At 51.6% G+C, this 12885-nt stretch overlaps 2 protein-coding genes across 2 annotated transcripts; one reads left to right on the forward strand and one right to left on the reverse strand.

The window, feature by feature from the left end:
• Positions 1 to 21: 21 nt before the first annotated feature.
• On the reverse strand, positions 22 to 1623 carry NR0B2 (nuclear receptor subfamily 0 group B member 2). Its single transcript, XM_065650738.1, has 2 exons — positions 1110 to 1623; positions 22 to 293 (listed from the first exon to the last, which is right to left on the reverse strand). Exons 1-2 carry the CDS (start codon positions 1621 to 1623, stop codon positions 22 to 24), a joined length of 786 nt encoding a protein of 261 aa, XP_065506810.1.
• A 1490-nt stretch (positions 1624 to 3113) lies between these two features.
• Positions 3114 to 11870, forward strand: NUDC (nuclear distribution C, dynein complex regulator). Its single transcript, XM_065650771.1, has 9 exons — positions 3114 to 3255; positions 4452 to 4529; positions 6471 to 6674; positions 7511 to 7594; positions 7917 to 8030; positions 8458 to 8652; positions 8760 to 8843; positions 9183 to 9301; positions 10996 to 11870. Exons 1-9 carry the CDS (start codon positions 3160 to 3162, stop codon positions 11045 to 11047), a joined length of 1026 nt encoding a protein of 341 aa, XP_065506843.1. The 5' UTR covers positions 3114 to 3159; the 3' UTR covers positions 11048 to 11870.
• The last annotated feature ends 1015 nt before the right edge of the window (positions 11871 to 12885 follow it).

Consider the following 12885-nt stretch of genomic DNA (forward strand, 5'->3'; position numbering starts at 1 on the left):
CAGGGAACATCTACAAGCTGCTCAGTGCGTGCTAGGAGCCAGCGGCCGGCCGGTGATTTCATACAGCATTTCCGCGATGAGCTCGATGATGTCCGCGTTGCCGATAACGGGGCGGAAGAAGAGATCCGTGATGAGAGTGGGAGAGATGGATTTTAAGGTGGAGGAGATGAGCAAAATGCGGGCAAAGCGGCCGCGGTCGTGGGGGTGCAGGGGCTGCAGGAGCTCCTGAAGCGCTCGCTGGGCTTCCCGCTGGAGGCTCTCGATGTGCAGGGAGGCCCTGAGCCCAGGGACGTCTGCGAGGGAGAGGAGGAAGAGCTGGTGATGAAGGAGGCTGGAAAACAGCCCCAGTTTCTCCCATTCCCACCCTTCCACGTTTCTCAGAGGGGTCTTTGAGGCCGTGCTAGTGGAATGTGCTACTGAAATGTAGTGATTTCAGGAGGGAGCAAAAGGAGTTAATTGAGGCAAACTCCTGCTTCACAAATTAAATCCCAGGGTCCTTTATTAGGGTGGGCAAAGGTCTCTCTGGCTTTTCCTATCTGACATCCCCCCTCCCCAGTGCACCTGGTAACACAGAATCACAATCATTTTGGTTGGAAAAGCTCTTCAAGTTCATCGAGTCCAACCGTTCCCCCAGCCCTGGCACTGCCCCATGTCCTGAGAACCTCATCTCTGTTTGTCCAACCCCTCCAGGGATGGTGACTCCAGCACTGCCCTGGGCAGCCCGTTCCAATGCCCGATGGCCCTTTGGGGAAGAAATTGTTCCCCAGATCCAACCTCAACCTCCCCTGGCGCAACTCGAGGCCGTTTCCTCTGGTCCTGGCGCTTGTTCCTGGGGAGCAGAGCCCGACCCCCCCTGGCTCCAAGCTCCTTTCAGGCAGTTCAGAGATCAGAAGGTCTCCCCTCAGCTCCTGTTCTCCAGGCTGAATCCCCAGCTCCCTCAGCCGCTCCCATCACACTTGTGCTCCAGCCCCTTCCCCAGCTCCATTCCCTTCTCTCAACTCGCTCCAGGACCGATTGGGGTTCAGGATTCGGTAACCAACCCTCTCCACTCTCAGAACACCCCCACACCATGAGGTGCGTGTGGAGCTGTCGTGGGCTCGGGCACTCACCGGGGTTGAAGAGAATGGCTCCCTTCAGGTATGCGTATTCCTTGGGGCTCAGATCCAGGCTCCAGAAGCTGTTGAGGCAGCACTGGAGCCGTTGCACAGCTGCCAGCGTGGGCTGCGTCCGCTCGGGCTCCTGCCGTTTGCTTTGGCCATTGAGGAGGATTTTTTTAAGCATGCTGGGAGCCGGGGTCTCCATCACCTCGAAGGTCACCATCTCCTGGACCAGGCCCAGGAGGAACAGGGGAACCCAGCAGCTCTCCAGCAGCAGGAGCTGATCCTCTCGCGGCAGCAGGCGGAAACAGGGGAGGTTTTTCATGAAGCTGATGGTTTTTACCAGCACGTTAGAAGCCGCCTGGCAGGTGATGTGGGGGTTGCGGAGGCAGACGATGCGGCGCTGGTGGCACAGGCAGCGCTGGTGGGCCGGGCCGCGGTGCAGGTTCTGGCTCAGGAGGGTGTAGAGGATGGCGGTTCGATTGTCCTCGCCATGGCACCGGCACCTCTCACAGTCCATGTCCATAGCTGCCCGATCCTCGGCAAAACTCAGCTTCTGTGACAGAGAGATGTTAAAATCCCTTCCGATCCCTCCGTCGCAGGCTGGATTGTCCCTGTCCTCCCCGCCTGAGGCTGCTCAAACCACCTTTATATGGCTGGGTCACCAGTGAAACACCCACGGCAGCCTTGACCGCTCCGCGATTAAGCAGTCCTAATTAAAAAAAAAAAACCACAACGAACTCAGCCGTCCCTGGGCTGATTGGCCAAGGCAAACGAGTTCGTGAATGGCCGTTTTCTCAATGAAACGGGGATGGGGGTGGCGGGTCGGGCAGCCTTATCGCGATTACCCAAAGAGGATAAACAGAGTCATTAACCCAGGCTGTACCATGGCACCAAGGCCCCGCTGTCATCGCGCAGGTGTCACACACACACAGGACGCTCGTCTGGGCCCCACGTTTAACGACCCGAGCGCTCCGGCCTTGGACGGAGCCACCTGGAAGTGGTTTTATCAGCAGCCGTTTGCCCAACCTCGCGGAGAGGAGGCTCATGGTGTTCCTGCTGATTCAACCCCAGGCCGGGCCCGTCCGTTTATGTCTCTCAGAGGAAAATTCTCACATTTTCACCTGGAGTCACCAGGTGTTTTGATCCAGGGCTTGAGGAGCTGCTTTCTTCTCACAGATTTCCCAGTGAAGAGAAGCTGCTAAATTAATGTATACTATGATTAAAAGACTTATCCATCATTAACCCATTGACATGATAAATGCTTTCTGACCACCTGCAAAATGAGGGGATATTTTTCAAGTATTAGATCCTTCTGCATGACAAGATGGAGACAGAAGATTGAGTGATACATTGTTTAGAAGTAGAGTGCTTAGCTTATATTTAACTAATAATTAATAGACATAAGCAAGAAACTAAACAATTATAACTAACATAATCTATTATTTCTTAGTATAGATGTATGCCAAAATTTTCAAAAACTGTAATACATATGTTATAATTATGTGAATATAAGCAACGCAAGGGCCTCCAGTCTCTGGAGTGCTTACGGAGGAGGATCTCCAGAGCTGACAAAATGAAGAATGCCGCTTAACAGTATAACTAAGTCTGCTGTAAGTTTATTTCTTCGATTCACAAGGGTTGGTGGCCGGGTGAGAGACTCCTGCGGCTGAGAGGGAGAAACCCCTCCAGGATGACAGGAAGAGAGGCCCCGGGTCTTGGCCTGTGAGGGGGGGGACACGGAGCAGCGGGGGGGTCGGTCAGAGCCCGGGGCCGCCCCCCGAGGCCTCTGCCCCCCGCCCGCCGCTAGCACCCCAACCCCCGCGGGGCACAGGCCCCGCGCAGCTTTCTGGAAAGGCCCCGGCCAGCCTGTCGCCATGGCAACCGGACCCAAAGCCTCGCGTCCCGCCTCCTTCCGGCGGATTGGACGCGGCCACAGTCAATCCGCAAAGAGAGCGTTGTGATTGGCGGGTTGGGGAGGTCCGCGCGTGCTTCCTTTCGCGCCGCTTCCGGTTCCGGGTGCCGGTGTGAGGGAGCCGAGGCGGCCGGCGCGGCGGGCAGGATGGGGCTGAGCGCGGAGGAGGCGGCGGAGCAGGAGGACCGTTTCGACGGCATGCTGCTGGCCATGGCCCAGCAGCACCAGGGCGGCGTGCGCGAGGTAGCGCCGCCGGGCCCGGCTTGGGGCGGGGGAAGGTGGGGCGGGCCCGGGAGGAGCGAGCGGAGGCGGGGGGGGCAGCGCGGCCTGCCCGGGCCGGACACGTGCGGGACCGGAGGCACGTGACCTCCGCGAGCGGCCATAACGGCCCAGGCAGCGCGAAGGAGGTGTCAGTTAATTAATGCGCTGCTAATGAGGCGCTGAGGAGCTCTGGGCCGCGCCCCCACCGCGGCCTCGCACCTCCCGCCCCCGGGCTGCCCGCGTGTGGGTCCCCAGCCCTCCGTCAGGCCGAGGCCGCTGCCCCCCCGGAGGTTTTGGGGTGCGCGGGCAGCGCCTGTCCCGGGTCCCAGCAAAGCAAAACATGGCGGGGGACGATCGAGCCCCTGTGCCCCTTTCCCAGCACAACCGTGTGTTACCATTCCCCCGAGACATGCTGGGTTTAGGCTGTGACCATGAAGGTGCTTGAACTTGAACATGGGGTCCTGCAGACCTGTGGGGGTGCTGGGGCATGTGGGAACATCCCCCACACAAACAGTTTGGGGAAATAATGGTAATAACGGCTCATCCTGCTGCACTGAACCATCTGGTTGAACTACTGACCGGGCACAACTCCTGGGAGATAAAGGAGAGAGAAGCCAAGTGTGCTGGGCGTATGGATTTCCCCAGGGAGGATCCCCCCAGTCTGGGGGACACCGTTTCATAACTGCTAATTCATCAGTGATAACCTAGCAGGCAGCGAGGAGTTATTTAGTAAAAATAAACTGGAGGGTGAGTTTGCACACTAGGGGGGTTTAGGTGGGCTGAGAAGCAAATTAGGGTGTATGGATCTATGGGTCTAAATACATGTGTCCATACATACATAGCCAGATTTCTGCCTCAGATGGATCTATAGAACAGTGTGGGGTATCAGAGCAGGTGAGAACCTCCAAGGTGACCCGAGAATAAACTTCTTGGCCTTTGTTCCTGTAAACCACACAAATACCCCTTCTGAAAACTGGGAATCCGGGAGCTGGATCTCCACCAAAACCACTGGAAACAGTCCCGAGATTGATTTCAGCGCAAACCAGGCACAGGAACAGACGGGGAGTGCGAAGAATAAAGGCAGCTCAAGACACGTGAGGTGGCTTGGAGTGATCTGGTCTCATTGCTGTTTTTCTCTCCACCCCTTTCTCCCACCCCTCTCCCTGTTTCTCTGCCAGCTCGTGAACACATTCTTTAGTTTCCTGAGGCGTAAAACGGATTTTTTCACTGGTGGAGAAGACGGAGTAGCAGAGAAGGTAAATCCCCCAAATCCTCAAGCTTTTACGTCTTCTAACTTACACACCAGCCATGTCTGTGCCACGCTAAGACTTCCTTGCCTGAACAACTCAAAGCGTTACGGTGCATTTGGGGACTGACAGCCTGTGATGCTGATTAAATATATCGCCAAAACAAGGTAATAACTAGCTGCCCCTCTCTGAGGTGAGGCACATGATGGCTTGTTCCAATGGTACTGACAGTGCAGGGGTTTTTTTTGCCATGGTCTGGCCAAAGGCTTGTTTGGAAAGCAAATCCGCCAGACACGGTGACTTAACGGTGACAGACACCGCGGTGTTGATAACCCTGGGTTACCTTGTTTGTTCAGCTCAGGAAGGGCACAAAGTCCCACGTCTCTGCCCATGCGGCTGCTCTGTTGTCTCAGGGCTGCAGTGCAAGAGCTGAAAAACTAAATTGTTTGACTGTAGGGAAATAACCAGAGCATTCAAACGCAAAATGAAGGTTTCTTGTTTGTGTGTACCCGTACAGCAGCTGTTCCCTTCCTGGGCTACTGGAACTCGACCAGCAAAGCGGCACTGCTGCCCTGTTAAATGCGTTAGGGCAGATGTTAATTGCTAATGCGGTGCGTAACGGTCTCTGTGGAGTCTCTAAAGTGGCCAAGCCAAGGCAGGGATGGACGGGAAAGATGGTTTCAAAGTAGGAAAGATGAAGCCTACTGTCATTTTTCTTAGACAAATCTCCCTAAATTCCTGGGGCCTGTGTGCTCCCAGGGAGTGAAACCCTGAGCAGCATTTCAGAGCTGAGCACCAGCTGGTGCTTTGGGATGTCCTGGCTACTGTTGGTGGCAATTTCAGAGCAAATCGTGTCTGTAAAAGGGGAGCGTTTGTGTCCTTGGGTGGTATTTGTGAAAATGCTTTATGGTCTTTTGAAAAGGTGTGTACACGCCGACAAGCTTGGGCGATGTAAATAGTTTGCTCACGGTGGATCATCGTGTGGTTAAGAGCAGGCTGGGAGATGCACGTCTCGAATTCTGTATCCTAGGAGATGCTGGGCTCACATTGTGTAAATAAATCTCACTTTCCCCTTTAAAACAACACAGAAAAATGTGGTGGTTGGTTACAAAACTGCAAGGTGTGGATGCCTTGAGCTGCCCTGGGAAGGTGCTGAATCCCCCCAAGTAGTTTCTGGGGTATCTATATCAACCAGTACATGAAAGCCCCGTCTGAGAACTCTCTCCACTCTGATTCCTTTTCTCAGATTCTGCCTGTATTGTTTCCTGGAGCAGATTTCAGTTCTCATAAGTGCTGCTTTGCACAGCGCTGCCAGTTTTATCGGCCGCGGGACAATTGCTCTGGCTGCCTGTGTGCTCAGCTCTCCCTTGGAGCAGCCCGGAGCACCAGAGACCTTGAGATCCAGCATTTCTTAGTCACAACGCGAGAACTTGGAGCGAGTTTTGAAGCAAAGATTTATGTAGGAACTTGCCCCTAAGTGTAGAACACTGAGCTTTTCAAATATTTCTCCTCTAAATCATGATGCTGAACCTCCATCTGGTGCCCAGGGAAAAGTCCTGTCATGGGAAAGGTCAGAAGTAGCTACAAAAACTTGTGTCTAGTGTCTCTGTTCTTCCAGTAGCTACATGTACTGGGTTGGGCATCTGCTCGTCCTGTTGGATTTGCACAGAGGCCAGAACAAATGGAGAATTTTTATTTCTCTGTTATCTCCATGGAAATACACTCCCTGTGTAGGGAAGAGCCAGGAAGGGGCTACATTTAAATACTTCGAGTTTTTTCTGACTCTAGATTTTCAGTCAAAAGACTAGAGTGAAAATGAAGGGAAAAGTCACAACATCTGTATGATTAACAAATGTTCTTGTGCTCTGGGTAGACAGTGGGTTGGCTTCACTTGGATTTGAGAAAGTGGCAATTTTTTAAAAGTCTTTGACATCCATTCCTGTCATTCAGCTGATCACAGATACCTTCAACCATCACAACAAACTAGCTCAGAAGGAGCGCAAAGAGAAAAAGGCTCGACAAGAGGCAGAGCGGCGTGAAAAGGCAGAGAGAGCCGCAAAACTTGCTAAAGAAAAGCAGCAAGAGGCAAACGAGCCGAGGATTAAGGAGCTTACAGATGAGGAAGCAGAAAGGCTGGAGCTAGAGATCAACCAGGTGAGACTGATGTCTGGTACCTGCAGGTACCATCTGGGTCATCTCCTCCCTTGGCCTGTGGAGCTGGGGTAGCAGCGAGTGGTTCGTAGAAGATCATAGACTCATTTTGGTTGGAAAAGATTCTGAAGATTGAGTCCAACCATTAACCCGCCCCTGGCACTAACCCGTGTCCCTGAGAACCTCATCTCTGTCTGTTCAACCCCTCCGGTGATGGTGACTCCAGCACTGCCCTGGGCAGCCTGTTCCAATGCCCCACAGCCCTTTGGGGAAGAAATTGTTCCCCAGATCCACCCTCAACCTCTAAACCCGCCCAGGTCCCTCAGCCACTCCCATCACACTTGTGCTCCAGCCCCTTCCCCAGCTCCGTTCCCTTCTCTGAACTTGCTCCAGCACCTCAAGGTCTTTCTTGTCCTGAGGGGCCCAAAACTGACCCCAGGATTCAAGGTTTGGCCTTCCCAGTGCCCAGCACAGGGGAAAAATGGCTCAGAATTGTTCCTTTGCAGTGTCTGCGCCACCAGACTAATGTGCTTCAAAATTAAATTAGCTGAGGCCAAACCATTGCATTTTCATGTGGATTCTCTCATAACTCACTTTGCCTTTCTGCCTTTAGGAAGCTCTCCGATGGTAGCAACACCCTCTGCTCCCGTCCTCACCATGTGCGGACCAAGGGACTTTTCCACTTTCCTGTAACGCTATTGCAGGGGCTGAAAATTCCCCATCAGTCTTGGGTGCAGTTCTGGGTCCTGCTCTTTAGTTTGAGGCCACCTAGTGTCAGATCAGCGAGTGACACCAAGGGCCAACACTTGGCTGAGCGTGTGCCTTCTCTTTTTAAACAGAAGAAAGAGGTGCAAGGACAGACTAACAGTGTCGCGGCAAAACCCTCGGCAGATGAAGGTGAATCTTTGGATTCTAACAAACAGGTAAAGCTCATCTAGGGACTTGATTTTAGGCCGAGAGAAATATGTTTCCGGACAGCTATGAGAACTCCTGTTAATGTGAGGGCATGTCCGGTCTGAGTTTCTTTAAGAATACACACTTAAAGGCTTCGTTATGGGGCGTTTTTTTGCTCTTTTTTTTTTTTAAATTGTGTTTAACAGAAACATTCATTTTGGGCTAAATTTACCTGAATATCAAATACATGCAACTGACCTGAAATTCTTATAAAGTTGAAGAATTGTTGATACAAGTAATATATGGAAACTTGAAAAGCTTCTTTCTTTACACTTTAAATTGGGTGCTTAGGAAACAGATGATGAAGAGGAAGATGAGAAGGATAAAGGAAAAATTAAACCCAACTCTGGCAATGGAGCTGACCTTCCCAATTATAGATGGACACAGACTCTTTCAGAACTGGATGTAAGTTTTGTCTTATTGCCGGGATTTGAGGAATCTGAGATGGGAAATAAGAGCAGGTGCTGGTGGAGCTGATGTCCTGTATCTCGGTTGCCCGTGGAGGATCGTTAATTGTACTTAACAGCAGCATTTCAATAACTGGGGGAGAGCTTGGTAATTAATTAAAACTCCCAGAAGTTGTAGTTAACTTTGCCAAACTTTGGGCATGTTTTAACAAGACATTAAAATCAGCTTCCTTTTTTTATGGTCCCTTTTTATTGGCCAAACTTACTCTTGTATCCTCTCACCTCCTGCAGCACCCCAAAGAAAATCTTACTTGTTCAGTCTTAGTCCAATTAAACCAGGGCATAAAGTCTTAGAATAGCGGCATGAGAGGGTGAGGAGAGATTTCACTGCTCAGCTCCTCAAATCTGCTCTTTGTCTGGTCCAGCTGGCCATCCCTTTCAAGGTGAACTTCAGGTTGAAGGGGAAGGACGTGGTGGTGGATATTCAGCGACGGCGCCTCAAAGTTGGCTTGAAGGGCCATTCGCCCGTCGTCGATGGCGAGCTTTTCAATGAAGTGAAGGTGGAGGAGAGCTCCTGGCTGATCGAAGATGGGAAAACCGTCACCGTGCACCTGGAGAAGGTAAAGCAGAATTAAATCAAACAGAGTTCGATTCCAACAGCTTTTTCCTGTGACTGAGACAAAAAAGTCCAGGAAAAATTAAATATTTTTGCTTCTTCATCCTTCAGATCAACAAGATGGAATGGTGGAACAAACTGGTCTCCACAGACCCTGAAATCAACACCAAGAAAATTAATCCAGAAAACTCAAAGGTAAGAACTCCCCATGTTTTACTGAATGAAGTCTTCTCATAAATGTGCTCATACTCAGCTTCATGTGTCTTTTTTTTCCAGTGTCTTCTATGTTTTTTTTCTACCAGCATAAAAGGAATACTGGGAGTACTGGTGCATATGATGCCATCATATAACATAAGTGCCTCTAAAACTTCAAATGAATGAAGCTGAATCTATAGATTAGTGTCTATATAACTATTTCTGCAGCCCGTGCACACAGTGTAGCGTAACCTCAGTGTATTCATGTTCTCTGCAGGTGGGGTGTGTGGAGGGGATGAGACAAGTTATTCCCATTTTGACATAAGTCTTTGCTTTTAGTTGTCAGACCTGGACAGCGAAACCCGCAGTATGGTGGAGAAAATGATGTACGATCAACGACAGAAATCCATGGGCCTCCCCACATCTGATGAACAGAAGAAGCAGGACATTTTGAAAAAGTGAGTAGACCTCATTAATCCGTGGGTATTTGCTTCCCAAACCCCTCTCCTCTTCCTCTTTGACACAAATACGTGAGCAGAAACCAGGCTGGCCTTCAGTTCTACCCGTGTTCACATCTGCGGTTACGCAGTCAGTGCATTGTTGGGCAACTACCAGTGTCTATAAAAGCCCGTGGGTGTAGAAAGCATAACGGGAAATTCTGGGAATGACCTCGTTCTGGAATTGTTTTAATCTCCTGATTTCAAGTCCAGAAAGCACGTCTGGGGCTGGAGGTGCCATCTCTACTGAACTTTAACATGGTCTTGATTGTTTTCTAATCTCCCTTGACTCGGTAGCCCAGATAATCGACCCTCCCTACACACCTGCCACCAGACAGATGTCTCTGAGCCAACAGCATTTTTATGTCTTTATGACCCTGTTTGGCATAAACGCCCCTTGGCGGGGAAATTACTCCCGGAGCTCCCAAGGCCGTTTGGAAAGGTGTGGAGGCAACTCCGGGTCATGCACCTTCTTCAGCAAGTGCAAACCCACATCTTATTTCAGGATTGGAAGGAGGATTAGTGTAGCAGGCCTGACTTACCCTCTTCCTTGGTTTATCTGCAGCGGCAGAAGCTTCACTCTGACCCATGCACTGATCATAGCGTAGGGTACAACTGTTGCAGAGCAGAGACCAACCTTCCGCAGCGCCTGTGTTTAGCAGAACGGGAGGTTGTCTTCTCCTCCTGGGACATCCACGTCCAGGATATCTAGTTGGCAAAGTCACTTGTTCATTGCTCTGGAAGTTTTGGCTGGTGCACCGTTTGGCTGGTAAAGAATGGAGAGGAAGTTTAGACTTTGTTCAGGCCAGAGGAGAGTTGGTGACGCCCAGGTGGGTCCTGATCTCTGCCAGTGAAGCCCTGCTGGCTGCTGAACAAGGATGCCGCTCTCACGGCACACAGATCATGGAAAATGGAAACACTGCGGTGGCATTTCAGGGGAAACCACGAGGCAGGAGCATGGAGGGAGATGGAGACCTGCCCTTACCTGCACTTTGCGCACGAATCCTACACGGTTTTTTTTATATGTTCTATCCCTTGGTGAACAGGGCAGAGGAGGAAGCCAGGAGCTTCTGCCTGCATTGGTCACTCAGAGTACAGTGTATTGTTCTCAAAACTTTCTGATGCGGCAACCTGAGCCCAAATAGTCCTGTCCACAGGAATTACATTTGAAATCAGGCTGTGCCTGGTCTGAAACCAGATTTCTCTGGTCACGTCCTTCTTGAGTTTTCACTGTCGCAGTACCGGAGATATCCCCCATGTCTCCAGTAATGCTTCAGCGAACAAATTTCAGCTTAAATCATAATCAGCCCTCACAATCTCCCCTCTGCCCCAGATTCGGTGTCATAGCTGCTACGTGCCTGTCCAAGAGGCAACAGTTAAAGGGTGTGTGTTTGATAATTAATCACTCCCGTGTGGCTTGATTTGCTGACCTTGATGGCTGGAAGGATTGCTGATACCACTGACCTGAGGAAAAAGTGTTTGTAGCATGGGGAGTGTGTCCCAAGGAGCTCCTGAGAACAGTCCCTGTTCTGGAGGGTGCAGGGAGGAAGCAAACCTGACAGTGCAGGAAGCAGGGACGACTTACACCCCCAAATGAGCCATTCTGGGGCTCCTGCTGACTCATACCCAAGCTCTTGTCCTTGTTTTCCTTGCAGGTTCATGGAGCAGCATCCAGAAATGGACTTTTCAAAGGCTAAATTCAACTGAGCCCTCCCCTTCTCCCCCCTCTTTCAGTCAGCCCATGGAATGGGGCAGGATACGTGTTGCCGGATACCCCCCACCTTGGGCAAGTACCACTTTCAGCGTCCCCACCCAAGCTCGCTGCGGAGGCAGCTCCACAAAGTCATCCTCAGTTGTCCTGTGCCACATGGGGCCACAGAAGCACCCTGCAGCATCTCCTGTTGGAGCTGCCTGCAACACTTCCCAAAGGGCAGACAGGAGAGGAGGGGTTACAGCAAAAAGGGTGTTAGTAAAGAGCCAGGTTGGGGAGGTTTTGATGCATACCCTTAATGTATCACTCAGCTTCATCTCCTGGTTCCACTCTTTGCTGTTTCAGTTTGGCAGCAGGTACTCTTGAATTTTTACTCCCTCTCGGCTTTCCTGCTCTCCTGTGAAAACAAGGGCCAGTTTATTTTATAAAATAACTCTCCTTCTGCCTCCTTGGGAAGGGAAAACACCAGTCTAAAAATGCAGCTGTTGCTCCTCCTTGCTCTTGTTTGTTTTCTCGCCAGAAGTGGAACAGACTGAGCCCCGCAGGGCTCAGGGAGGGTTGGCCTGCTGTCCTAGGGCAAGGGGAGGCTGAGGGCTCTGTGGCTGTGGGCAGGGAGAGGAGCTGGGGGGTTTTTGGGGTGCTGTCCTTGCTGGGAGTGTCTCCTGCCCCTTTTCCAAGAGCCTCTCTCCCTGCTGACTACTGACAGGCATTGCTGCCTTCTCTTCTGAGTTCCCGCTGACAAGTGGCGTTTCTCTGCATGTTCGTATCTTTGTTAAAACTGCAGTGCAACATAAAGGAAAAAAAAAAAAAAAGTGGTGTATTTCCAGGTCAGAGCGTGTGATTTCCCCCCAAGAAGGGATCCAGGCTGCCTGGGGGGGCTGGGAGGGGGCAGCGCCTGTGGATGAGGGTGCTGGGGGGCTGCTGGGCCAGGACTTGGGGGTCGTGCTCTCTGCAGCCGCCTGTAAATTGCATTTGGGCTCCTTGCTCTGCTCTGGTGTTTGCTCCAGGCTAAGGAGAGGCTTGGAGCTGCGTGTCTTGCTTGGGACAAATTCCATGCCCAGTTTAAACACTCGGGAACGACGGAGGCTCATTGCTCCAGGCTCCCGTCTCCACGTAGCAGCGCGTGACTGCGCTGAGGAAACCACCCTTGCCCCAGTCTCCTTAACGACAAGCTAATGAGGAAAGTGTCACAAAAGCCCAGGCTCCTGTCAGTCCCTTACAGGCCACCTCAGAGCCCCGTTGCTCTGGTTGTTGTCCCAAAACGTTTCCACCTCCTATCAGAGGGAGTGGGCACAAACGGCTGAAAAACCTGTGGGCAAAGTCCAGCTTGGCATTGCACCTGGCCTGTTTGGTTTTATTATTTTTAATAGTAGGACATTGTTTGCATTTAAGTCTCCTAGTTTTATAGGCTCTTGGGGGTCAAAAACCAGCACCCACCCAGCTGAGCAGTGACCTTGTGGGCGAGCAAGGACCCAGATCAGGGCAGCTGCCTCTGCTCTGGCTCCTCCTGCCTGTTCATCTTCCAGCTCACCCTGCACATGCTTTCCTGGCTCTGCTTTGGTCCCGATAACACAACAGGGTCTCCCATTAATGTAAAAAAAAGCCAGACTGGGGGCTGACCTCATTCATGGTTATCAATATGGAAAGGAGTGTCAGGGGGATGGAGCCAGGCTCTTCTGGGTGACAACCAGTGATAGGACAGGGGGCAGTGGGTGCAAACTGGAACACAGGAGGTTCCACTTAAAGATGAGAAGAAACTTCTTCCCAGTGAGGGTGGCAGAGCCTGGCCCAGGCTGCCCAGGGAGGTTGTGGAGTCTCCTCTGCAGACATTCCA

Source organism: Caloenas nicobarica, chromosome 23, assembly GCF_036013445.1.
Source record: "Caloenas nicobarica isolate bCalNic1 chromosome 23, bCalNic1.hap1, whole genome shotgun sequence".
NCBI classification, from domain to species: domain Eukaryota; kingdom Metazoa; phylum Chordata; class Aves; order Columbiformes; family Columbidae; genus Caloenas; species Caloenas nicobarica.